The sequence below is a fragment of the Microcaecilia unicolor genome, chromosome 9 (assembly GCF_901765095.1).
Source record: "Microcaecilia unicolor chromosome 9, aMicUni1.1, whole genome shotgun sequence".
NCBI classification, from domain to species: Eukaryota; Metazoa; Chordata; class Amphibia; order Gymnophiona; family Siphonopidae; genus Microcaecilia; species Microcaecilia unicolor.
The window spans coordinates 28,334,204-28,362,075 of NC_044039.1; the positions used below are offsets into that span (position 1 = coordinate 28,334,204).

Here is a 27,872-nt window from a genome sequence, read left to right on the forward strand (position 1 = left end):
ACTGGAACCCGGTGCCACAAGATGGAGCAACAAATTAAAAATATAAACTCTACTATTTTTAGCCATTTGGGAAAGCTTTAGAGAAAAAAGGAGAAATAGTCTTATTGAATAAATTTCTTTTCTTTATAGCTCCACTGTTCTGCACAAATGGGTGTTATCCCTTCCTACCAGCAGATGGAGGTAGAGAAAACACTGGTGAGCTCCAAGCAGCATGACAGCCTAGCCTCACAGCTCCCAATATCCATCGCCAGACTCCTGTGATTTCAACCATCCAGTGGTCTCTTTTAAATATATTAGCGGTGCAATTATACTTATTACAACATCAGCTATGTTGGGACTTCAAGCTAAAATAGATCCTGGATCCGTTCCATTGCCTGCACCAAAAATGCCTAAGGAAGACTCCTGGTACCCAACTAAGATGGTGCCAACTCACAACTCTGAAGTCTTGCTTTACGCTAATGGAAGAAATCCTCCTAATTAAGGGCCTGTTGCAGGCTAAGCATAAAGCAGAGGTGCTCCCTGGAACAATCCAGTATGCACCTTCCCAAGAAGGTCCCTTTGTAATGCACACATGCCCCATCAACCACTGCAGCTACAATGATAATCAAGCGAGCAAACCACCACAGAGTGGTACTCGCTACCCTGCACTATCAGGATATAGCTATACCATAGGAACCCCATATGGCTGCACCAAACACAGCAAATGTAACACAAAATAGTAGAAGCTAGACAATGTTCAAAATATAAGAAGTTCGAGTATGCTTTTGCACTTGGTTCAGGATTCTGTAATTGAATAAGGTTCATTTATTCAAACAATGGTATTATCACAAGACTACTGTATTGCCATCTACATAGGGAATAAGAAATTACAAACACAAAACACTGTAGCTTGACTGATTTGCAAGGTCACTAAATTTGAAAGGGCATCAACACTCCTCATTAGACTACATTGGTTACCCTATTAAAGCTAGAATCATTTTCAAAACATGTACTTATATTTACAAAATCATTTACGGGATGGCTCTAGAGTATGTATGAGACATGATAGATTTCCTAACTCGAAACTCAACTTTAACTGCAAAGAATTCTCTCATTCTACACTTCCCTAATTACAAAAATATCAAATACAAATCAACTCTAACTTGAGATTTCTCTCATTTAGGCACTAAATAGTGGAACTCTATCCCAAGGGAAATAAGACAACTCAATAACTACAACTAACAAAGTGCACTAGTATGAAACATTCAAAAAAGCTGTTATTCTATAATATTGGAGAAAAGCCCTCAGAAACCAAAGGACTGCAATCCTTAGTTAAACACGGTTTCACTTATTGACCAGTGCTTAGTTTCTATCATGGAGCTAAAACTCCATATTTTTTGTGTTAACGCTTAAAGTGCAACAGGTTTTTTTAACAAGGCTGAAATTATTATTCCGTTAAAATGATTGCCATAATATTGTCATGCACCTTATTTGTTATCTATATTCAGATTTCCTTATCCCATTAATGTGATTGTTGTTGTATTATATTGTAAGCCACATTGAGCCTGCAAATAGGTGGGAAAATGTGGGATATAAATGCAGCAAATAAAAAAATAAATAAGTGTCCAAACTAAATATAACCGATTGCAAAGTTTTCCAAACTGAGAATATTGGGACATATTGGCCACCATTTCACCCCTATCAACAGTTTTTTTTGAATGTTTCATACTAGTGCACTTTGTTGTATTAGATTACCTGAATTAAGCACTAGCATTTACTGCGTTTGTTTGGTTTTGTAAAAGAACAACTCAATAACTATCTGACCTTTCACAAATTCTTGAAGGCTTTTCTTTCCAATAAATTCCTTCACCAGATGTTGAAATCGGTTGTAGACAAGCCCTCTCCTTACAGTTTTCATAACACGTATTATATATTAACTTGTACTTTTTATTATTATGTAAGCCACAGAGCTGAATAATTGTATTTGGATAATGTGGGATACAAGTTATCAAATAAATAAATGAGTAATATCCATGGGTATATTTGGAAAGTTAGCATGTTTAGCAACAACCAACAGAAGACTCCTGAAGCAGGCCTTTGTGGCCGAAACACGACTCGTGTCGAGTCACTGCATGTTTTAATAAACTTCTATAAATTTTGAACATCGTCTACCTTCTACTATTTTGTGTCACCTTCGCTGTGATTGGTGAATCAGTGTGATTGTGAGGGTTCCTGTTCTTCTTTTCCCTTCGTCAATAACCCCATATGGCTTCCAATCACAAAATGGATTGCTCTTTTTTTTTTTTTTAAAGCACTGAAAAGGAAGCACAGATCATACCCAGAACCACAGGCTGAGGTCTTCCAAGGGCGAGACAGCAGAACTGTGTCAATGACTAAAAAAATAAAATTATTTGGTAAGAATTTCTCCTCTCTTAGCATTAACTCCACCATTCTGCACAAATGGGATGTACCGAAGCAGTCTACTGGACAGGGGAAGACAAGGCCACCTGAGTGACAGTTCTACCAAAGACCGAGTGGACTCTGGCCAACATGTTCAACCAAAGGAATGGAGCAACGACCAAAGTCTCCACCCTGCAAATGTCCTCAGGGGACATTGCCCGAGCCTCCACCCAGGCGGCGGCCTGAACCCTAGTAGAGTAGGCCATCAGCCCTTGAGGCACTGGATGATTCTTGCCAATGTAGGCAGACTCAAGTCACCTTGATCCACCTCGCAATGGAAGCCTAGAGGCCACTTGGCCCTTCCAAAGAGGTGGACATAGACGAAATTCATTCGTCTCCCTCAGGTACTGGAGCAGCATCCTTCGGACATCTAGCTTGTGGAACTTCTGATCCTCAGGAGACGAACCTTCCACCAAAAAGGAGGGCAAGCAGACCTCCTGATTAACATGGAATGGAGATACCACTTTCAGCAGAAAGGAGGGGACCGTACACAGGAACCCAGAGTCCTCCATGAAGGACAGATATGGGTTCTAACAAAGTAGTGCCTGCAGCTCAGACAGCCTACGAGCAGAGGTGATAGCTACCAGAAACACCACCCTGATAGGTCCTTGGTGGAAACAGAGCACAGATGCTCAAATGAAGCCTCGGACAGCACCAGATTGAGGTCCCATGAAGAGAAGGAAGGGCGCAGTGGAGGGCGCAGATGACCATCCCATTCAGGGTCCAAGCCACCTCTCTATGCAAAGCCAGAGGGATACCCTTCATCATCTAACAAAACCTGGCTAGAGTCATCACCTAGACCCTCAGGGAGCTCAGAGCCAGTCCCTGATCCAGGCCTAGATGCAGAAACCCCAAAATATCAGGAATCCGAGTCCCTAGGGAGACAGGAACCGCTCCCCACACCAGAATTCAAGAACTCGCCAGTCAGGGACCTAGAGGCCTTCCTGGAGTGCAGAAGCGTAGAGGCCACTGTGGGGGAGAACCCACTCATCTCCAAAGTCTCCTCCCAACAGCCAAATCATATGCTAGAAGAAATCCGGATCTTCCATGTCTACTGGCCTTTGCCAGAGCACATCCCGTTTCCTGGGCAGTGGAAGAGGATCCTCCACCAGGAGGCGTCGGAGAACTGCATACCACGGCCTGCGAAGACAGTCTGCCATCAGTAGAACCAGAGGTGGATGACAAGCAATCCTGCGCAAGATATCACCTATCAGAGGCCATGGAGAGAAGACAGAGGGGCTCCTCCCACAGCCAATGTTCAACCAGGGAGTCTATCCCCTGGGAGGACGGCTCCCTCCGCTGACAAGAGTTGATCCTGGACCCCATCAAGTTGAATTGAGCAGGGCCCCAGCTCCCATCTCCAGGAAGGAGTGACCGAGAACTTCTGCCTGTATCTTGTCCTTGTCCGCAAAGTGGACCACAGAAAGGGTTTGCAGATAGGCCTCCTGCCAAGAGACACGCTGCCTCCAGGGGCACAGCCTGACTCCTGACACCGCCCTGCTTATACACCACTCTGATCATTTACACCTCAAGAAGTGGCCAAAATTCCTGCTGAGGTAAGGTGGACCACCCAAGACTCTAGGCAATTTATGGACCAGGACACCTCCTAGCTCGACCAGGTGTCCTGAGCCCCCCAACGCAGACAGTGAGCTCCTAACTGAGGAGACCTGCATCCGTGATGACCAAAACACACTGCAGGAGATCCAGAACACCCCTCAGCAAATGAACCAGAAAGTCCCACCAGGCTAGACTGAGCTTCATGAGCTTCACTTTGGGCAGAATGGAAGTCTTGCAAGGTCAATACCCATCAAGATAACAGAGCCCGCTGCAGAGAGCACACATGAGCCCTTGTCCAAGGCACCACCTCCGGCACAGCAGCCATGGAGCTCAAGAACTTCAAGTAATCCCAAACCATGTGCTCTGGTAAATCGCACAACAGGAACAACTGCACCCGCTTTGCCCACTACTTCAGAAGAAAAACCATCCCTCTGGCTGTGTCAAAGCAGACCAAGACATACTCCAGGGACAGATGCAGAGCCTGATGGCTCAGGCCAATTCACTATCCAGCTCAGAGATTCCAGGAAGGAAATGACGCGAGGTAGCCAACTGGCCTCAAAAGCACAGTCAGAATGAATCAGTCAGTCGTCCAGGTGGGAATGAGCCTGAATGCCAGAGGTGTCCAGCCCCCATCCTCATCACCTTGGAAAACGTGTGGGGCGCGATAGCCAGGCCAAAGAGTAAGGCCCAAAGCTGAAAGTGCTGCCCCAATACACACAAGCTCAAATCTCTTCTGATTATCTGCAATGGGGAAGTGTAGGTAGGTTTCCTTGAGGTTCAGGGAAGTCAAGAACTCCCCTTGCCATACCGAGGCTATGATCGAGTGAAGCGTTTCCATTCTGAAGCACTGGACTTGCAGACAAGCATCCAACCCCTTGAGGTCCAGGATGGGGTGAAAGGAACCAGCCTTTTTTGGGACCATGAAATAGATGGGAGTACCCGTCCAGGCCGTGCTTCACCAGTGGAAAAGGTTTCATCGCTTCCATATTACAAAGATGCTGAAGTTTAAGAGTGACAGCTTTGCGCTCTAGTGCCAAGCCGTGAGGAGAGAATTGGACATGGAGTATCCCTCTCGACCACCTCCACAATCCACTTATCTGAGGTGATGAAGGCCCACTCACTGCAGGAGAGAGACAGCCTGCCTCTCACCAGAAACAATGAGGAGCCTGGAACACCCTATTGGGCAGGCCAAGTGGCTGAGGTCCCGGCTGAGGGTGCAGCATGCTTGCCTCCAAAAGGACCCCTTTTTGAAAAACCACTATGCATCCCACCTGGGCTGAAGGGTGCCAAGCGGACAAGAAACGGCCCAGCCCCTTGAGGTCGAGGATTGAGCCACGCCTCCCCCATATCCTTCACCAACTTCTCCAAGTCATCACCAAAGAGCAAGTGCCCCATAGAGGGCAGCTGATTCAAAAGCTTCTTGGAAGCCACAAATGCACCCAGTGGAAAAGTCACAACCAACGGCAACTCCTGATGCCACCACTGATTGGGAAGCCAGAATGACCAGATCATAGATGTCTGCACAAAAGGTCATTCCAGCTCCAGGTGAGAAATCTCCGGGGACCCCCATAACTGCTGAAACCAATGCAGCATGCAGCTATGTAACCGCCACAAATAGCAGCCTGAATGATGTGTCCCTTACTGAAAATGTCCGGTGGAGCTGCTGCAGCACATTCTTTTCATGGAGCTCCCTTGGACAGATATAGCTGTCGCCTTCATGAACGCCATAACCAGGGCGTCCACCTTTGGGAAAGCCCAACACTTCTCAATCTCCTCAGCAAAGGCATAAAGATGATCAAAAACTCCGGCCACCCTGAAGGGATCATCCAGGAACTCGCTAATGGTTAGTGCAGTAGGCTTTGATCCTGGTGACTTGGGTTCAATTTCCACTGCAGCCCCTTGTGACCTTGGGAAAGTCACTTAACCCTTCATTGCCCCACATACAAAAACTTAGATTGTGAGCTCTCTAGGGACAGAGAAAGTACATGCATATAATATGTACAGCGCTGCATACTTCTAGTAGCGCTATAAGAAATGATTAGTAGTAGTGATCACTAAAATATAAGATATAAAATGGGCTTCTTAGCATTAGTGCATACTTTCTGTTAGCAAGCGCTACACTTTAGTAAAAAGGCTCCATCAGAAAGTTCAAGTAGACTTCAAGGCATAGATACTAATAAAACTTAGTAAGGACATTTCTTTTATTACAAAATGTATTCAAGTTGCCTAGAAGTTCCTTGATACAACACTGCAGCTTTGTCTTCGCATGGCAAACAGAACACTGCAGTCTGCACCATGTTTTATCTGCAAAAATACAGTTAATTTCCAATATTGTACCTGAACTCAAGTGTCATACCTGGGAACATTGTTGTTTGAATCTTCACTTTCATTTGCCAGGCCACCAAATAAGTAACACTTGTTCCCATGAAAAGTGAAGCTGTGGCCCAGGCGAGGACAAGGTGGCGAACCAGTGGATGGAGGGCGGGGTTTTAGTTTCTTCCATAGCCAACGACTTGCCTTAAAAAATAAACATTTTGATTCTGAATACACATTTAAAAAACAACAACAACAACAACAACATATTATTGCACAGTCTATTATGATTAAGTTTTCAAATACTCTTGAACTTCTCAATAACTCAAAAATGATTTTTTTTTCTTTAAAATTAAAGCTTTGGGTCAGTAGAACTATTCTCTCAGCAAATTCTAGATGTGATGCATTTAAACCCAGACAGGAAACCTGCAGTCAAACATAGACCAAGTAATGCCTATAGGCCAAATGAAGCAGTTTAACCTTTGAGCTCTTCCGTGAGTCATCATTATACTCTACAAATGTTTTAGGCATATTCTTAGCCCCATTTTAAATAGAACCTAGAAATCAGAAATGAGATGTCCAGGTTGGTTTGTATTAAATTCCAGAAGTATTTCAGAAAAAGTATACATGTACTTAAATACATGTAGAAATGCAAGTGGCAAGCACTGGTTATAAGCAGTGGAAATAATCATTTCACTACTGTCAATGACAAACATCAGTGGGGGCAACTAGACTACGTTTACATCTGTTAACAGCTACACGTGTAAGCTGTATTTCAAAACCCAGATATGTAAAGTGCCAACACATACATGCACATGTCTAAATGCACCCAATTAGAGAGCCTGCAACCATTTAGCATAATCAATTTTGCAGGAGAAAAAAAAAACCCACCAGGAGAATAAGAGGGCGACCTGCCTTAATCCCTCTGATGAGAACTGCCCAAAATGATTGCTTTTACAAGGGAATCCTGTAAATCTCACCCAAACCATGCCCCTCACCATATGCACATACTACACATTTACACATGAAAATCCTAAAATTGGGTTAGCAATGTTTATTTGATAAACATGTAAAAGCTGGTATTTACACAGGTAAATTCTGAATAGGGTCTCTAAAATAGGGGTCTATGTACGAATGGTTTCCAACATTTTTTCCAACCCATGAGTAGTTAAGCTATCCTAAAGCAGAAATTGCTAGCGCTGAGCCCTCAACCTTAGGGGGTTAGCCTAAGGCACAGGGCGATCTGCTGTTACACTGATGACCCCAGCAGTGCTGTGGGTAAAAGAGGAGATTTCCTTCCAGCCTGGTGAGGAGACGTTTGTTGTTTAAGTATACTGTCCAAAGCTGGGGGCTTCTAAGAAATAGAAAAAAAAATGAGGAAGAAAAAAAATACAATTCAAAACACTAGAATTCTCTGTGTGTTCCCTCCTACCTGTAATTCATACAGCTCATTGTTGTAGCGCCCATATTCCACCATTCCTCCAAATACCAGAATTCGAGTCCCATCACAAACAAACCCATGGGCTGCACAGCCTGGAGGAATATCTCCCCTCACAGCAGGAAGGAACCACTGATTTGTAGCTGGTGAGAAATAAAATAATTTATCTGTATTAAACCAACATTTTACACCACCTTCTTTTATTTTTCAAGAATAAGCTCAGTTTGTTCTAAAGATATGGGTTTATCTACAACCTTCAGTGGATTAAAAGTTAATATATTATTAACCTACAGCCCCCCCCCCCCCTAAAAAAAAGTCTCCATGAAAGGATTAGGCTTTTCAAGTCCTAAATAATTTTTAAAAGGTTAATAAGATCTTTGCTAATACAATGGCTGAAGTAGCTGCGCACAAAAAAAAAAAAAAACAGTCTTAAAAATGTAAACTACCGTATCTTTCGGACTATAAGACGCACCGGACCATAAGACGCACCTAGGTTTTAGAGGAGGGAAATAGGAAAAAAAAAATTTCCTTTTTCCCTCCTCTAAAACCTAGGTGCTCCGGTGCGTCTTGTCCGAGTTCAGGATCGCCCTCCCCTACTTACGTGACGCGATGTTCCCTGGTGGTCTAGTGACGGTCAGGAAGCAGTCAGGAGGACGGAGAGCAGCGCGCTGGGCAGGAAAGAGGGGGCTCTTTCCTGCCCCGACGTCACTAGACCACCAGGGAACATCGCGTCACGTAAGTAGGGGAGGGCGATCCCGAACTCGCTACCTTCGGACTATAAGACGCACCCCCCATTTTCCTCCCAAATTTTGGGGGAAAAAAGTGCGTCTTATAGTCCGAAAAATACAGTACTTATCAGCTCCATTTACTACTACTGTTGGATTAGTTGGACATTGCTATAAAACAGTGGTTCCCAAACCTGGTCCTGGAGGCACCCCAGCCAGTCAGGTTTTCAGGATACCCACAATGAATATTCACAAGAGAAATTTGCATGCACTGCCTCAACTGCATAAAAATCTAATTCCTTAGGTATCGCCAGAACCTCAGTACTGTTGATGCCAAAGCAGTGGAAGAAGCCTAAAATCCATAGAATATTCCTCTCCCGTCTCTATAAAGGCCATGCAGGCCCCTCAACCGCTCCTGCAGGAGAAAAACGCCTAAAGCGCCACTTGCTACCAACACAGGTAAGTCTTCTTCTTTCTTTCTTTCTTTCTTGTTTTGTTTAAAAAAAAAAAAATCAAATGCCGTAACAACACATGCACAAGCAGAAAACAGGGCAGGCCTCGGATTGATCTGTTGGAACTAATGGAAAGAAAATTATCAGGTAAGGACTAATTTTACCTTCCATAACATCCCACAGATCAATCCAGAGACTTGTGGGATGTACCAAAACAGTCTTCAAGTAGAGTGGGACAATGCCACCCCAGCGGCTATAACAAGCTCCGAAAGCCGCATCCTGTCACGCTGACACGTCAATTTTTTAATGCTTAGAGAACGTATGTACCGACAACCAAGTGGCCACCCTACAAATCTCATCCAATGAAATGAACCGGTCTCCTCAAAGGAAGTAGCCTAGCCTGTGCTCTGGTAGAATGCAATCGCCTCTCTGAGCCACTGAGGCTTTTAAAGCCAAGTCACCTTTCTTGCGGCCCGCATGAAGAACGAAAACATGATCAGACTGGTGGAAATCATTGATGACTTCTAAGTATCTGAGAAAGATGCATCTAACGTCAAGGCACCGTAGTGCCCAAAACTCGGGTGGATAATGCTCCTGGTGAAAAGCTGGGAGAAAAAGTGGGTGATTCAAGTGAAATTGCTACACAATCTTCGGAAGAAAGGAAGGTACCTTCCTAATGCAAACCCCAGCCTCCGTGAAGCGAAGGAAGGGATCCCTGCAGGACAACGCCTGCAGTTCCAACACTCATCTACCTGATGCCCACCAAAACTACTGTTTTAAGCGGTAGGCCTTTTACCGACAAGGAGCCCAACAGCTCAAAGGGAGGCCTCTGCATAGCGCGCAGTCCTAGAGGCCACAGTGGGAATACGTAGAGGAGAGCCGTGGACAACGGCTGTAGAAGGGCATCGATCCCTTTCAATCTGTACTCTCCCACTGTTGAAGAGGGGCACATTGGCATTGGTTCTGCTGGCCATCAAGTCGAGCACCGGTAGCTTCCCACCACAGCATGATCTGCTCGAAGGCCTGCAATGGAAGTCCCCACTCCCCTGGATTAAGACTGAGAAAATCTGCCTGGACATTCAATGAGCCCACAACATGAGCCGCTGAGAGCAGGGGGAGATGCTTCTCTGCCCAAATGCACAGGAGGGCCGCCTCCTTTGTTAGATGAGTGCTCTTGGTGCCCACATGTCTGTTAACATACACAACTGGTGTCGTGTTGTTGCATACAACTTGAACTGGATCTGGATCAGAGGAAGAAAGTCCCGGAGTGTCAACCGAACTGCGTGGAGCTCCAAACTGATGGACCAGAATGCCTCCACCAGGAACCAAATGCCCTGTGTTGTCCGTCCCTGGCAATGCACTCCCCAGCCCAACAGACTGGCATCCATTCTCACAACTACGCAGGCCAGTGTTCCCGGGGCAGATCCTTGTCCAGATTCACAGGTTCCAGCCACCAACGCACAGCTGCCCGAGTTGATGACAACAATGGAAGTCAAATCAGGTAATCCTTCGAGAGAGGGGCCCAACTACTGAGCAGGGACAACTGGAGTGGACACACGTGACTCCTGGCTCATGGAATGGCGTCCAGCGTGGCCGCCAGAGCCCAATATTTGCATGTAGTCCCACGCCTTGGGTGCCAGAAGGCAAAGAATGCTCTGGAGGCGCAGCCTGTGATTGGGTGGGAGGGACACCGATGCCTCCTGCGTGTTGAAGATCACAGCAAGGTACTCAAGCGATTGCGTGGAAGTCTGGTGGCACTTGGGGAAATTGATGACCCAACCGAGAGACTGCAACAAGCTGATCACTCAATCCGTTGCCTGTATGCTGTCCCGAATCAGCCAGTCATAAGTACATAAGTATTGCCATACTGGGACAGCCCAGCATCCTATTTCCAACAGTGGCCAATCCAGGTTACAAGTACCTGGCAAGATCCCAAAATAGTGCAATACATTTTATGCTGCTTATCCTAGAAATAAGTGGATTTTTCCCAAGTCCATCTTAATTATGGCTTATGGACTTCTTTTTTAGCAAGCTACCCAAACCTTTTTTAAACTCCGCTAAGCTAACTGCTTTTACAACATTCTCCGGCAATGTTTAATTACACGTTGAGTGAAGAAATATTTTCTCCAATTTGTTTTAAAATTTACTACTTTGTAGCTTCATCGCATGCCCCCTAGTCCTAGTATTTTTGGGAAGAGTAAACAAGCAATTCACATGTACCCGTTCCACTAATTTTATAGACCTCTATCATATCTCCCCTCAGCAGTCTTTTCTCCAAGATGAAGAGGCCTAGCCACTTTAGCCTGTCCTCAAAGGGAAGTCATCCCATTCTCTTTATCATTTTCGTTGCTCTTCTCTGTGCCTTTTCTAATTCCACTATATCTTTTTTGAGAGGAAGTGATCAGAACTGCACACAGTATTCAAGGTTTGGTTGCACCATGGAGAAATACAAAAGCATTATAATATCCTCATTTTTGTTTTCCATTCCTTTCCTAATAATACCTAGCATTCTATTTGTTTTTTTAGCCAATGCAGCATGCTGAGCAGAGGGTTTCAACATATCAACGATGACACCTAGATCCCTTTCCCAGTCGGAGACTCCTAATGTGTAACCTTGCATCACTATAGTTCAGGTTCCTCTTTCCCACATGCATCACTTTGCACTTGCTCACATTAATTGTTATCTTTGCACTTGCTCACATTAATTGTTATCTGCCATTTGGATGCTCAGTCTCCCAGTCTTGTAAGGTCATCTTGTAATTTTCTCAATCCTCTTGCGATTTAACAACTTAGAATAACTTTGTATCGTCAGCAAATTTAATTATCTCACTAGCTACTCCCATCTCGAGATCATTTATTTAAAAAAAACCAGCAGTCCCAGCATAGACCCCAGGGGAACCCCACTATCTACCCTTCTCCATTGAGAGTACTGGCCATTTATCCCTACTCTGTTTTCTATCTTTTAACCAGTTTTTAGTCCACAATAGAACTCTAGAGTCTTTCATGAGGTACTTTGTCAAATGCCTTTTGAAAATCCAGATACACAATATCAACCGGCTCACCTTTATCCACGTTTGTTCACCCCCTTCAAAGAAATGTAGTAGAATGGCGAGGCAAGATTTCCCTTCACTAAATCCATGTTGGCTTTGTCCCATTAATCCATACTTTTGAATATGCTCTATAATTTTGTTCTTTATAATTGTCTCTACCATTTTGCCCACCACAGACATCAGGCTCACCGATCTATAATTTCCCAGATCACCTCTGGAACCTTTTTTTAAAAATTGGTGTTACATTGGCCACCCTCCAATCTTCCAGTACCACGCTTGATTTTAAAGATAAATTACATATTACTAACAATAGTTCTGCAAGTTCATTTTTGAATTCTATCAGTTCTCTGGGATGAATACCATCCGGTCCAGGCGATTCGCTACTCTTTAATTTGTCAAATTGCGCCATTACATCTTCTAGGTTTATACAGATTTCATTTACTTTCTCTGACTCTTCAGCTTTGAATACCACTTCTGGCACCAGTATCTCTCCAAATTCTTCCTCGGTGAAGACAGAGGCAAAAAATTCATTTAATCTCTCTGCTATGGCTGTGTCTTTCCTGTGTGCCCCTTTTACCCCTCGGTCATCTAGTAGTTCTAGTGAATTTCCAAAGATAAAATGTGTTTCCATCCAGATACCAAGGTACTTTAAATTCTTAACAAGTCTATAGAAAAGATTTCTGGAACCAAAGAAGGGGAGGCTTTATCTGACAAAACAAAACCTGTGAGTTAGATACATTAAATTTAAAGTGATTAACATTCATCCAAGCCCTCACTGATTGATGACAGTCAAAAATTGCTAACTCTTCTCAACAGACTCAGGGCCCTGTTTACTAAGCCACGCTCGAGGCGTGTTAGCGTTCTTAGCACACACTAACCGTGCAGATGCCCACATTATTCCTACGGGCGTCTATATGGTTAGCATGCATTAATTTTTAACATGCGCTAAAAATGCTTTAGTAAACATGGCCCTCAGTGACCGGAACAAAGGTCATCTGCATAGAGTCTGAATTGAACATCTAGACATCGGAGGAGAACTTGACAAATAGGTCTAAAGTAAATATTAAACATGATGGCCGATAAGGTCAATCCTTGGGGGGTACACCCTAACTCTATGTATTCCATGGTGTACTGTGTCAAATGCTGCAGAAATATCAAGGGTCACCATAAGATGCTCAGTTACTATATCAAAACCAGCTTTAATAGAGTCTAGCACAGATATCAGGATAGTCTTGATTGAATGCTTTGGTCTAAAGCCAAATTAAAAATTACCTAGCACATTATATAAGTCTAAAAAACCCTGCAAGTGTGATGACACAACCTTCTCCAAGATTTTAGCAATAAATGCCAGTGATATCGGATGGTAATTACCGGAATCATTAGAGTCTAGACTCTTTTTTTTTTTTTTTTTTTTTTAAATGGTCATAATGCTGCCTTTTTTAAACGAGTTGGAACTGAAGCCTCAGTCAAACATTTATTAAACCAGAAAAATGACATCAATTATTTTTGGTTTCAATGTCTTAATCAATGTAGGTGAACACATGCCTAGAGGACAAGGACTCAAATTTAAATCACTCATAAGTTAAAATTTGTAACGGGGTAACCAGGTCAAATTCTTCCCCAAATTCAGTACATTTAAAATTTTTCTGTGCAGGTAGAGGAATATTCTGAAAAGAATTAACAATATTAGAGACCTTATTACTGAACGCCTTTGCAAAATCTTGTGGCTGAAGTACTGAACCTAACAACAAAATCTTGTGGCTGAAGTACTGAACCTAACAACAAAATCTTGACATCCATAATACAGCCAGAATTTACTGTTAAAAGAAACCATGAACACAGTACATTTTATTTATATAGTTTTTGTGGGTATAGATAGATATAGATATAGATTAAAAAAAGAGAGAGAGCGCTTTTGGGTGCTCACAACACCAATCATTAAATGGCCAGAGAGCCAAATGCATAAGGCATTTAAGAAGAATGCTCCAATATGTGACCATCTCTAGGAAACCATGTCTAAAGTCACCAGAACAAAAAAAATTAGGCTTTAATTAATTCTACTAGAGAAAAAAAAATTTGTAACAGCCCAAACCCCATTCTTTTATATGAAAAAACCCCCAAAAAGTTACAGAAGTTACTACTACTACTATTAAACATTTCTATAGTGCTACTAGACTTATGCAGCGCTGTACAAATTAACATGAAAAGCCAGTCCCTGCTCAACAGAGCTTACAATCTAAATTGGACAGACGAACAGACAGCTAGGGGTGGGGAAATTGCAGTGGTAGGGGTGATAAGTGAGGGTGTTGAGTAAGAGAGTCATGGTTAGGAGTCGAAAGCAGTAGCAAAGAGGTGGGCTTTAAGCCTAGACTTGAAGACAGCCAGAGACTGAGCCTGATGTACTGGCTCAGGGAGTCTATTCCAGGCATAGGGAGCAGCGAGATAGAAGGAACGGAGCAGGGAGTTAGCAGTTAGTTAGAAGTTCAAACATGTGATTGCTTTTGAACCCATGCTGTGAAAATAAATATTGCCTATACTGAACATTTTGGATCCATGACTTTTGGTCATGTTTTCCCATAGTTGGTCACTTACTATTCTGTAATTTTCAATGGATGTTCATCAAGAGTTTGTTTACAGCAAATAAAGCTGAGTCAGAGAAGCACACCTAAAACTAAATAAAATAATAATCATCATTCTCAACTTTACTGCTGGTTATCTGGCTCCCAGAAATGTTGGAATGTTTCTCCTGCACAACATATCATTGATTCAGGGACTCATGTTATCATCCATGCATCTGCCTATCTAGCTGCCTATATTGTTAAAACTTCTTCTGTCTTCTTGGTTGGGGCATTCCGAGAAAATGCGGAAGCCTATGATAACTGGAGTAACCTAATGGTTAAAGAATGGGCTGAGAACCAAGGAAGCCAGAGTACAAATCAAACTGTCACTTCTTATAAATTTCGGCAAGCCACCTAACCCTCCATTGCCTCAGGTACAAAACTTAGACTGTGAGCCCCTCCAAGGACAGGGAAATAACTATAGTACCTGAGTGAATGTACTAGAAAAGGCATGCGATAAACCAGGGGTTCTCAACCCAGTCCTCAAGAGACACCTGACCAGTCAGGTTTTCAGGATACCCACAATGAATAGTCATTAGATAAATTTGCATGCATTGCCTCCATTGTATACAAACCTATTACACTGCATATTAATTGTGGATATCTTGAAAAATCAGACCAGATCAGTGTGTCCTGAGGACTGGGATGAGAACCCCTGAGCTAAACACAAAATCTAAATTCTTTGTTAGAGTTTAAAAAAAAAATACTCCAAAAGTATAGAACTAGAACAGTCAAAAAGAAAGAAAAGAAGTACAGATGTAGAACCAGCGGCAAGGAATGTAACACAATCCAAGAGACATCCTTAAAACAATGACAGATCGGGGCAAAGCAGAAAATTATTACTGCTAGGAGATTCCATTATCAGGGGTATTAACTTAGGAACATAGCTCAAGGGTCCCAACCTAGTGAAACGCCTTTCAAGGTCCTCAGCTACCAGAAGCACCAACCAAATACTCCTGTACCTTTACACAGACCTATTTTTATCATATGTTTGTTCTAAACTTCTACTATGTTACTCAAAATCTCTATGTAACAATATGTAACTATTTTATAATATCTGCTTGTTTTAACTTCTACCATGTTACTCTAATTCTCCATGTAACAATAAGTAACTATGTTCTAATCCACTACCACCAAGAACGATACATTGTAAGCCACTTTGAACCTGCAAAGAGGTAGGAAAATGTGGGATACAAATGCAATAAATAAATAAATAAAGTGATTTGAGAGGAGAGTAAAGACTCTAATACTTCTGTTGTAATCCACCTGGGGACAAATGACCTGGCCAACAATAGCAAGTTTAGAGAACAAAGCGTGTTCCAGAAGCTTAGAGAGGGACTAAAGTCTTTGGATCGGACTGCAGCTTTTTCTGAAGTCATTCCTACATGTGGGAAGAGACAGAAAAGACCACGTAAAACAGAGGAATTCAATAAGTGGCTTGAACCTTGGTGTAAAGAGGAAGGTTTTAGAAACCTAGGAAGATAGGACTATGAACACCTCTGTGGATAATAGAGCACTAAATCGGGGCATACCCTGCAGGGGCTGAGTCATTTCTTCAGGCATTGAGATAAGTACCCTGCTTACGTGGCAGTGCAAACAACAGCTGAGAAACTGAAAGATATGTGAAAAAGTATTTAGATGAGAATTGAATTTGGCCAGACACCACGGCAGGCAGTAGGGTGCCATGATGTTTACGAAGGTAAAATCCTAAAATGTGACTAGCCGATGCAGCATGACAGCCTTCCGGAAATTACTAAAGATTAACCTGTTCAAAGACTTATCATAATGATCCTTCATAAATGACCCGACATCAAAACTCTACCAGAACTATACTTGTTTACTTCAATTACTTTGTCACCAACTGAACATTATGCATTACCCCCTTACCTCTTACGCCTGTTATGAACTGTTTATATACTTTATTTTAATACTTTTTGTACTTTAAATGTTATAATACCTTGTATTTCTCATTCTGTAAATGGCGATCGCCATTACAGCTTTATGTAAGCCAAATTGAGCCTGCAAATAGGTGGGAAAATGTGGAATACAAATGCAACAAATAAATACTATGAGTTTATCTTGAATGGATTGTACAGGTCATTATCTGCCATCATCTACTATGTAAAAGTAAAAACCTCCTTCCAATTAAAACCACCCCACAAATATATTCATGTTAGTATTTTAAAACGTTTAAGATATGAACCTTGAAAGACAGCTGAAACAGAAGCTATAAACTAGCTAGATAGAAATAGGGTTTGTACTAGGATCATGCACAGGCAAGAAAATTTTGACTAGTTTTCATTTTTTCATTAATTTTTCTAGGTTTTTGGGTATTATTTCGGTTACTTTCACATATTTGTTTCAATAGTACATTTTTAGTGCATGTTAATTTTATGCACTGTCAAATTAAGGTAGTGAGCTGCTACTCGGGAACAGAATTTGCAGGAGACTGCAGGGAACCCGCAGGCATCCTCTGCAGGTCCACAGGGATCCCACGGGAGTGTACGAACCTCTCAGTGACCACCTACCCACCCCAGTGTCTTCCATGATGTCCAAGTACCGCCTCCTTCTCCCTTCAATAATTTAGCGGTCACATTTGCTCTCTGCCCAGGCTCAGGTTAAAAAGTTTCATGTCACTGACCCCACACAAGGACCAGCAGCATCAGAGATCACCTAATCTACTGGCACGTGCGTGTAGTGAACTCCATGTACAGCCACCTGTAAATAAGGCGATGACTTTGATACTACTGGCCCGTGCACGTGTCAGTGTGAGCCTTGCTAATTTCAGGCAAGCAGAAAGCACTGAATTATTGAAGTGAGGATTCGGAGGACTAGCTGCACAGTGCTAGTTAACCGTGGGTTGTTTTTTTTTTTTTTTTGTAACTTGTACCATTTCTACAAATAATTTACAGAGAAAATAGCTTTTTCTCCCAAATCAAGCACCAACAGTGTCGGGCCACAGTTTAGACCCGTGAAAAACACCAGCATAGATTTCAAATCAATGTTGAAAAATGCTGCTTATGAAATGATGGACTCAGATGTAGGGGTAGGGAGGGATCAGGGCCTTGTGGCCTGGGCCTCACACAGGAAAGGGGCCTCTGCTTAGAAAAAAATATATATTTGTTTAAAAAGAATGAATTTGGCTACTAAATATTTAATTCTAAACAAGTACTGTAAGCAGTTGTACTGTGCTATGACTTCATTTTTCTTCCACCTTTCTCTTTTGAATTTTCTTTCCTTGTATATATGATCTGCCTTGCTTGAATGAAGATTGCATTTTTCTCTACATCAAACACAAATTAAGTATATGGTTCAAAGTAAAGCCACACTACTGAGAACCCCTGTGCTATCCTATATAATAATAATTCTCACCTCCAACATTCTATTGGTCTTGCTGCCTGTGTTCATGACTTCTTCAGAGTTGGTCTGCTAGGCTCCGTAGCACAAGCTGACGTCACCGTAGCTATTATGATGTCAACATCAGAAACCTGCCCAGTTGAGCAGTTCCTGAACATGAACAGCCGTGCCTCACGTCAGCAACTGAGTCCCGCCCATCGCACACAGACACACTGACAGAGAGAGGGCCTGAACAGCGCCAACGTAAGCACAATCTGCCCCCTCACCTCTGGGGGAGGGGGTCTGACCACGTGGCCGTCGGACCCAGAGGCCTCGCCCCAACGTTCTCCATCCCTCCCTCCGAGTTCCAGGGTCCCCCCTCCCTCCCAGTTCCAGGCACCCTCCCTCCGATTTTTAAAAGTCATCTTCACTTACCACGTCAGGGTTACGGCGGCCGGCAGCAGCAGTAAAACACGTGCAAGCTCGCCCCTTCTGTCTCTCTCAGCTCTGGTGCCACACTCATTTCCTGTTTCCGCAAGAGCGGAACTGGGGGGGAGGGCGAGCGACCCTGGAAATCGGAGGGAGGGACAGAGAATGTTGGGGCGAGGCCTCTGGGCCCACCGGTCCAACAGCCACGTGGTTGGACCCCCGGCGGTGTGTACGTGTGTGGGGGGGTGCAGAGACCCTGAAACTCGGAGGGGGGGACCCTGAAACTCGGAGGGAGACCATGAAAATTGGAGGAAGAGGAGACCCTGAAAACTGGAGGGAGGGAGGGAATGACCCTGAAACATGGAGGGGACGACCCTGAAACACGGAGGGAGGGAGGGGATGACCCTGAAACACGGGAGGGAGCCCTTGGCACACACTCTCTCTCACAGACACACTCGCAACCAGTCTCACTCTCTCTCACACACACACACACACACACACACACATTCACTCTCTCTCTCTCTCACACACAGAGTCACTCTCTTTCACACACACTCTCTCAAACATACACACTCCGAGGAAAACCTTGCTAGCGCCCGTTTCATTTGTGTCAGAAACGGGCCTTTTTTTACTAGTACTGAAATAATAGTATTATGACCGTTCTAGAGCACTGCATGCCTATTCCTCATTATGCAAAATGCTGAGAGCTGGAATATTTCAGTAAATTCTGATCTGGTGCTGACATTATTATATTCAGGGACTTGAAATGTTCTTGGTGCTCTAGCTTCTGTTCCTCATGGTAGAATAGTAGTATTCCTATGTTGCCTGGATGTTGAATGGGAGCCTGGACCTTTGTTCTGCTCCATAGTTTTGACCATTCTGAGTTGTGACTTCTTGAGGTTACCAGTTCAATTTTTGTTTTCATTTCTAATTTCCCCCCAAAATGGGGGTAATTTTAAAAGGTACTTCAATGGGTAAATAGCACTGTAAATTCAAACTGCCCAGAGTATTGGGTGAAATTCTTTTAAAAAGGCAGTAAATAAATCCTAATAATAAATATATGCACTTATATACCCTGTATATGCTTATACAACCTAGACAGAGGCAGGATTTGGACTTATGCATATACTTTACAAAAAACACACATGTATATGCCACAGAGCGGGGGGGGGGGGGGGTGTTTTCAAAGGAAAAAGAACACATATACTTCATCTTTAAAAACTAATGTTAAATTAAAAGAATACCTGTCACAAAAATTAGCCAACCAGTTATAAAACCATCCTCAACACTTCTTTTCCTATTACTGTTATTGGGTTTATTCTATACTTTGAAATTGTGTACCTCCAAAAATTACAGCCTTACTAATATATCTTTACTTGAATAGGCCGATTTTACTGCTATATGGAACCTAAATACATTTACACCCTGTACAAATAACATTCAAATACATCAACAGCTTATATGAAATCAACCAGCTACATAATTGTTCACTCAACAATGGACTGGTTCCCTATTTTTCCTCTTGTTTATCAACCTCCCAGCCCAAACTGCATACCTGGGCGACATCAAGATCCCTTAAGTTTGGAAGGTCGCCTCTTCTGAGAAGATCGTTGAACAGTACTTTCACTGGCCAGCAAGGGCCTGCACAACAATTGTCTTCTCTCTCTCTTTGCTATCAGGTGCACCACCTTCAAAAGTGATGCCCAACTCCAGCCAGCCCTATCAGACAATACAGCTTAATGCCAGAGCCGGTGGTAGGAGGCGGGGATAGTGCTGGCCAGACTTATACGGTCTGTGCCAGAGCCGGTGGTGGGAGGCGGGACTGGTGGTTGGGAGGCAGGGATAGTGCTGGGCAGACTTATACGGTCTGTGCCCTGAAAAGGACTGGTACAAATCAAAGTAGGGTATACACAAAAAGTAGCACATATGAGTTTATCTTGTTGGGCAGACTGGATGGACAGTGCAGGTCTTTTTCTGCCGTCATCTACTATGTTACTATGCCAGCTTCCTCTGCTCAAACTGCTGCAACAGGAGTAAGCCCCTAAGTTTCCTTTTTATTTATGAAGTGGGTATAAAGAACATTACACAACAATAAAAATAGGGTGTTTGTGACATCCATTATTATAAGCGGAAAACCTCAATAACTACACAATACTTGGAGGTAAGCAATCAGCACTGTAGCACTAATCACAACTATGAATACTGGCAAAAATAAAATCATAAGTGTGTCAAAAATTAAGCTACAAGCTGCAAATCTGCATATTGTGATAGATAAGAATGTCCTTATTTGTAGAATATTTCCTTAATTCTTATGTATCTAAAATGGATGCATCTGTTCAAAGAAGGTATCTTTGTATTACTTTAAAATGATAAATAAAGAATTAAAAAAAAAAAAAAGAATGTCCTTATATCCCCATTGCCTTCTCACTATAGGATTATCCCCAGGGGAGCTGTTTGGAACTCCAGAGTCAAAGGAGAAACCTGGACTGACTTCAGGAAGGGGGCAGGACTGTTAACACTCAATAGGTTCAGATGACTAGTGAGTAGGAGAAAGAATAACGGGGAGGACAATATCTTAAAGCTAAAGAGGATCCACGTACCGTGGAGAACTCAATAGATCCCACGGGGCAGCAAACAGAGATAAAAGAAGTGGGAAAACTAAACCAGTTCTTTGGACAAGCCTGGTTTACTTTTCCCACTTCTTTTATCTCTGAGGACAATCAAACATATAAACGGCGAATGACCGTACTCACTCGCAAATGCGCAGTAGAGGCTGCCCTCTCTGCCCCGCCCCCGCTTCAATACGTGATGATGGGGGCGGGACAAAGAGGGAAGTCTCTACTGGCATGCTGCAGACGTCTGAACCGCTCCCCCTCCCCCGGAGTCGCCCCTCCATCTGGCCCGAGCACTGTGAACTTACATCACCACGCAGCAGCAGGCACATCAGCAAAGCTGCCGTCGGGCTTCCTTCTCTGCCTTTGTCCCGCCCTCGCCGACGTTACGTCACACGAGGGCGGGACACAGGCAGAGAAGGAAGCCCGCCCCGACAGCAGCTTTGCTGATGTGCCTGCTGCTGCGTGCTGATGTAAGTTTACAGTGCTGCTCAGGCCGGGTGGAGGGGTGGCAGCGACTCCGGGGGGGGGGGGGGCCTCAGAAAACCCCCCATTCCAAAAGTAGCCCGTTTTCACGGGCTCAACGGCTAGTATCTTATCATGAGAACCCAGGACCAAACTATAGTTGAGTATTAGAAAGCCAGTAAAATGCCAAACATTGCTAATGAGGCTAGATGATAATCATAAAAGTCTGGAACTCTAACACTTCCATTGATTTTTAATGGACTTAAGTGTCCTAAGTACAATTCTTGGTGCTTCATTATTCCATAGAAATTTAAACAATTTAGTATTTACATTTTTATAAAATTGCAAAGGACAGAGACCCGGTAGCATTGATTAGATGTAATTTACTTTAGGGGTTAACATCATTTTAATTGTTCCAATCTCCCCCACCATTAGATATACAAAGGAGACCATTTCGTAATTGCCTCATCTACTAATTCATTCATTTTATCTGAGTTCAGTTCAATAGTTTGAAAGGGGTCTTTTTTTTATGCCAGACACCTAAATATTTAAGTTGTAGCGGTGACCATTTAAAATGTTGAATCATCTGTATCTGAAGCGGTGAAAGTATTTTATAGGAATTACTTCAGACTTCTTCCAGTTTATTTCCTAACCAGAACATTTAGAAAATGTGTTAACTTCTTTAATTAACTCTGTTATTGATGAACTTGGGTTAGATAGTAAAACTAACAGATCGTCTGCAAATGCAGCCAGTTTAATTTCAAGAGATGGTGTGATAGGAAGGCAGATTCCTGATATAAGATTATTTCGTCTGATAGCTATCAGAAGAGGTTCTAGAGCAAGGTTGAAAAACAGAGGTGAAATAGGATAACCTTGTCTAGTTCCTCTACTGAGAGTGATAGGAGTAAACAGATTGTTATTAATCAATATTCTTGAGATTAGTTGGTACTACAAAATTTTAATCCTTTGCTTGAACCCCAAACCCATTTTGAACCAGTCTAATATTCTAAAAAGGTAATCCCATTCTATGCGGTCAAAGGCTTTTTCCGGCTGTCATCGGTGTGTTACTTTGTGTTGCTATATAATTGAGGTTATAAAAAAGTCTAATACCGTCACCAATATATCTGTTTTGCATAAATCTAACTGGATTTAGGTCTACTAAAGAACCTAGATGTTTATTTAATTGCATAGCCAGAAGTCTGGTTAGAATTTTGTAGTCACTATTATGAAGAGATATAGATCTGTTATTGTTTAGGATCTCTGCTTGGTTTTGGAATAATAATAATTGCTTTAGCAAAATTCCTTTGTTGTTCGAATGATTATACAGATATTGATAAATCAATAATAATATTGGAATTAAGAGTTAATTTAAAGAGTTTATAAAATTCAGCAGAATATCCATCTGGACCGGGTGCTTTGTTGAAGGATAAAGATTTAATTGCTGATAATTCTTTTGCTGTTAGTGGTTTACCTAAATCTTCGTGTGCTTTGTTTATTAAGGTAGGAGATTGAAGTTTATGTAAAAAAGTATCAGTATCCAGATCTTTTATATTTCTTGAGCATTCCAATTTAAGTGTAGTATAAAAAATAGTAAAAGGTATGTTCAATATCTTATCATGAATATATATTATTTGTTCTTTAGATCTTTTACCTTTTAAATAATTAGCTAAAGATCTTCCTGCTTTATTCTCTTCCATACAGAGGCTAGCTTTTTTTTAATAAAAATATCACGGCATGCATTGATGCTTAGTAATTGATTATGGGCCCTGTTTACAAAGGCATGCTAGTGTTTTTAGCAGTAGACACCCATAGGATTATTATATGGATATTTAGATTCAAGTAGTTTTATATAAATATCTGGAGTGGTGATAGTTATGAATTTGTTCTAAATCAGAAATTTGGTTTTCAAGATTTTTCATTTTTATGCTCTTATGTTTCCAAGTTGAAAAACTGATAATTTCACTTCTAAGTGCAAATTTATAGGTTTCCCAAAATAAGAAAATCAGATCATTTTCCTCAATAGGGTTATTGAGAAGGAAATCTGAAGTAAAATTCTTTATCTTTTTAGTAAAATCAGTATCAGTTAATAGAAGGGAAGGGAATTGGACTTGATATACCGCCTTTCTGTGGTTTTTGCAACTACATTCAAAGCGGTTTACATAGTATATACAGGTACTTATTTGTACCTGGGGCAATGGAGGGTTAAGTGACTTGCCCGGAGTCACAAGGAACTACAGTGGGGATCGAACTCAGTTCCCCAGGATCAAAGCCCACTGCACTAACCACTAGGCTGCTCCTCCACAGATTATTAAGTCTTCACTTTGAATGTCGTGAAGCCACATCTTTAAAGTCAAGCATAAGAGTAACAGAAGCATGATCAGTGAGTATAATGGGAAGAATATCACTATCAAACTGAATGTCAATTTTTTGGAAATAGAAAGAAGTCAATTCTAGTGTATATATTATACGGTGGGGAATAAAAGGTATAATTTATTTCAGTATGATGAGGGGTCAGAGAGATCTAGAAGGTCAATCATATTTAACAATGCTTTTCCGAACTGAGGTTTGGAAGAACAAGTGGATTGCTTATCCAATATATGGTGTTGGGGGAGATTGAAGTCACCAGCACTAACTAATATAATCAGTGGAGATATGTTGAAGAACCGAATTTAGGGTCATCTATATTAGGTGCATATTTATTGAGTAGCATTAATTTCTGATTGCAACCCGTTATGATCAACCATCTGCCTTCATTGTCTATAATTTGGTTATGCAAATGAAAACTTGGGTTTTTCTTAAGTAAAATATCGACACCAGCTTTTTTGCCTATTGCAGGTGAGAAGAAATGGTCATTAATCCATTTTGGTTTGTAACTGACACATTCCTTTTGTGTTAAGTGTGTTTCCCATAGAAAAATTGTATCTGGATTTTCTTTTAGGTATATAGATACTTTTTCCTTTTAATTGGATGGTTTTGAAGCCATTAACATTCAGAGATATTATTTGAAGATTATGCACCATAAAATAATAAAAAGTAAACTCTATAACAAACTAGCATCCTCACAAAGGAAGAAACAAATGGGTATAAGAGTGTAGCATTGCCAGCACTAGCAGGAGGTGAAGCATCAATATTTAACTTAACCATTTAAGACAGGCAAAACCCAGTAAAAGTTACATTTGTTAGAATGGAAGTAGTGACCTTCATAAACATAGACTTTAAACATCAATGAAAAAAATGGCACATAGGTAATAACTATGTGTAAACGTCAACCAAAGGATAATACGAGTTAGCAGCCTGTAGAACCAAAGGAAAATAGGTCCTGAAATGCTTAAACACAAGTCAAGCCAATAAAGAGTGTATCAAACTATGAGTGGGAGTCACCTATTGTATCCGAGATAGAAAAGGCCTGTTTAGTCTTGGGAGACTAAATGTTGAAAAGTCAAACAACATCCAATGACATCTAAGGCGCTTGTTGTGACTGTCAATTAAAGTTCAAATCCCAGAGGGAGAATAAACTATAATGTGTTGCTTAAAAGAAGCTTTAAAGACCTGTTTTGAGAAGTTCAAAGCCAATAGTAAGGGCTCGAGAGCACATTCAATGAAGAACATGCTCGACATCTGTGCACTTTGTGTCCTTCTAGGTAGGGTTATTCCAGTATCATCAAAATTTTACAAATGCAATAATAAAGGCAGTATGTTTAAGTTAAAAATATTTGAAAAAAGGGGTCTTCCACACACATATACCAATCGGTGTACAGGAGAACACTGGAAAGAGAGGTCATAATATGTGTGGACCACTTATTATTAGTAAAATCTCAAGAATTCAAAGAGTTGAAGTGGTGGTGTGCTTTGTGTTAGACCACACAAATACAAGCAGAATAATATCAAATATTAGCAGCAAAATTTAAAGTGGAGTCACTGCATTTTATTGTTATCAAGAAATTCTTGCAATTTCTCAGGATTCAAATAGTTTGTCGTTTTATTGTCATATGTAATCCTCATGCATGCAGGATAGTACAGGCCATATTTAGCTCCCATAGCTTTTAATGTTGGGCACATTTGCAAAAAGGCCTTTCTTTTTACAGCCGTACTTTTTGCTAAGTCTGGGACCACAAAACCTTTACAGCCCAGAAATAAAATTTGCTTTGTTTCTTTAAAGGTTTGAATGATTTGTAAAACCTGTTGATATCTTAGAAGTTTTGCCACAATAGGGCATGGATGAGCAGCGGTATTTGATAAATACGAAGACACTTGGTGGGCCCTTTTGATTTCAAATGAGTCCTTAAAAGTCACATTAAATAACTGTGGAAGTGTTGTAGATAGAAATGAGATCATGTCCTTACCCTCAGCTCCTTCTGGTATTCCCAATATCCTTCGCCTACGATTTTATAGATCTCCAATGTCTAATTGCAGTCAACGAATGGCCTCTAAGTTGGCCTGAATCACCTCAGATTTTTATTCCAAGCATGTAATTCTGTTTACAATATTTTCCAGTTTCTATTGAGAAGTGTCTAATCTATTATTTATGCTCTCTATTTCCCTTTGAACTTCTCTGGTGACTTCTAACTGCATTTTAGGCATATCCTTGATTCATTGAATCTCCGTCATCACTGGATCAGCATTAGTTTTCTGGGGTTTTTTGGCACCCATTTGTCTGGTGTGGGGGGGATTGGTCTTGTGTCTTCAGACCAGAAGAGACTGAAAATTGCTGTTCCGAGTTATTTTTGGTTCCAGACAAACCCAAAGTAGTTGTAGTGGCCCCCTAGGATTCATTACAACATGTTTACACAAGAACTAAATCTAGTTAATTATGAGATGGGAGAAACCAATTTGACTATATCTTGAACAGATTATAGTAAACTCTGGTGTCTCCACCCTATTCATATGCTACCAGAAATAACAGAAAGATACCCTGAATGGAAGCTGTAATTTCAACAGAAGCAACATGACAAGGGAAAGGGGATGGGATTTGATATACCGCTTTTCTGTGGTTACAATCAAAGCGGTTTATATGTTATATACAGGTAATTATTTTTTTGTACCTGGGGCAATGGAGAGTTAAGTGACTTGCCCAAAGTCACAAAGCAGCTGCAGTGGGAATCAAACCCAGTTCCCCTGGTTCTCAGGCACTGCACAAGTTTAGAGAAAAACATTATTTAAAACACATTCAATACCGAAATACAAAATCAATGTTACAGCACATCCTTCTTCCAACCCCTCCCTACACATTCTCCCATACTAAACAACTTGATAATCCCATTATACACCAGCCTCCCTCTCCCCTACTTCTACCATCCTCCTCCCTTGCCCTTCTCACCTACCCAAATCCAAATGACCACCTCTTCATTCATTATATTACAGCTGTATTCATTCTATTCACTTTGTGAACTTGGTGTACTATGTAAGCCGCATTGAACCTGCTAGCGAGTGGGAAAGTGCGGGGTATAAGTGTTATAAATAAATATATAAATGAAACACATCAAGTACAGAATGCTAACCCACTCCCACAAAAAAAACTATGGAATAAAAAATATATATATTCAATAACTATGCTTTAAAACTTTGATGAAAGCTTTGAAACACCAATTCACTGTACTACTTACACTTATAGGTATTTCTTTATTAAGTATGACTCTGGGGCTGGGGAAAATTTTGAGCGACATTCTTCATTTCAGTATAAACAGTGTCAGTCAAGAGGGGTTTGTGGTTACAGTTTGCACGATGCACACACTTGGGTGTTTGTGGCTACTCTGAAGCAAACAGACCATTACGAACGCCTGATCTTACAGTCTGCTTTTAAAAGTTAGACAATAAATTATCATGAACCATACACAGGCTACAGCAAAGAGCCAAGTCAGAGGGATGAACTTCTGACCATCCGACTCTTTTGAACTTACACCCCCCCCCCCCCCCCCCTACTCTGGCAATGCATGTATGTTTTGCTCCCAGTCTTCCTGAAACCGGAACCTTACGCATCAAAACACCTTTGGGGAAGATATCTCTCCGAAAACTGCTCTCACCCGGTGGGTACTAAGGAAGCTTTCATACCCACCCTATATAAAAAGCTGGCATGAAGCCCTGGCAGCGTCGGTGGCACTGCAAAAAAAAATAAATAATAAACGGCAACCTTCTCCCTGCAACCCCAGCCCTCGTATAAGTCCCGAAACCGGAAGCCTGCAGCAGCGAGGCAGGAAATTTCACTTCCTCCCCGGCGGCTCAGGCGCTGCCGAAATCCCGGCGCCGGCCCTGTCCGCCCACCACCAGCTCCCGTTACCTGTATTGTACACGTGCAGCTCGTCGGCAATACCCTCGTTACCACCCCCAAAGATGATCATCAGCTCGCGGATGGCCACGGCACGATGCCCATGGCGGGAGCGAGGCACCGGACCAGAGAAGGATAATACCCGCCTCCAGTTCAGCAGGCTGAGAGCCGCCATC

At 42.0% G+C, this 27,872-nt stretch overlaps 1 protein-coding gene across 7 annotated transcripts in view; it reads right to left on the reverse strand.

Annotated features, from left to right (window-relative positions):
* HCFC2 (host cell factor C2) overlaps window positions 1–27,872 on the reverse strand; it is a 106,593-nt gene extending 78,721 nt beyond the window's left edge. For 6 of the 7 annotated variants that reach the window (XR_003943341.1, XM_030214418.1, XM_030214417.1 and 3 more), the window contains exons 1-3: window positions 27,709–27,872; window positions 7,742–7,890; window positions 6,353–6,513 (exon numbers count right to left, since the gene is read on the reverse strand). Coding sequence is in view for 6 of the 7 variants with exons in the window: in XM_030214418.1 (XP_030070278.1) it covers window positions 6,353–6,513; window positions 7,742–7,890; window positions 27,709–27,871 (473 nt within the window). In the remaining variant the exon portion in view is untranslated. Of the gene's footprint in view, window positions 1–6,352; window positions 6,514–7,741; window positions 7,891–26,476; window positions 26,520–27,708 lie in introns of those variants that run through there. The other variant, XM_030214420.1, reaches the window with a different exon arrangement.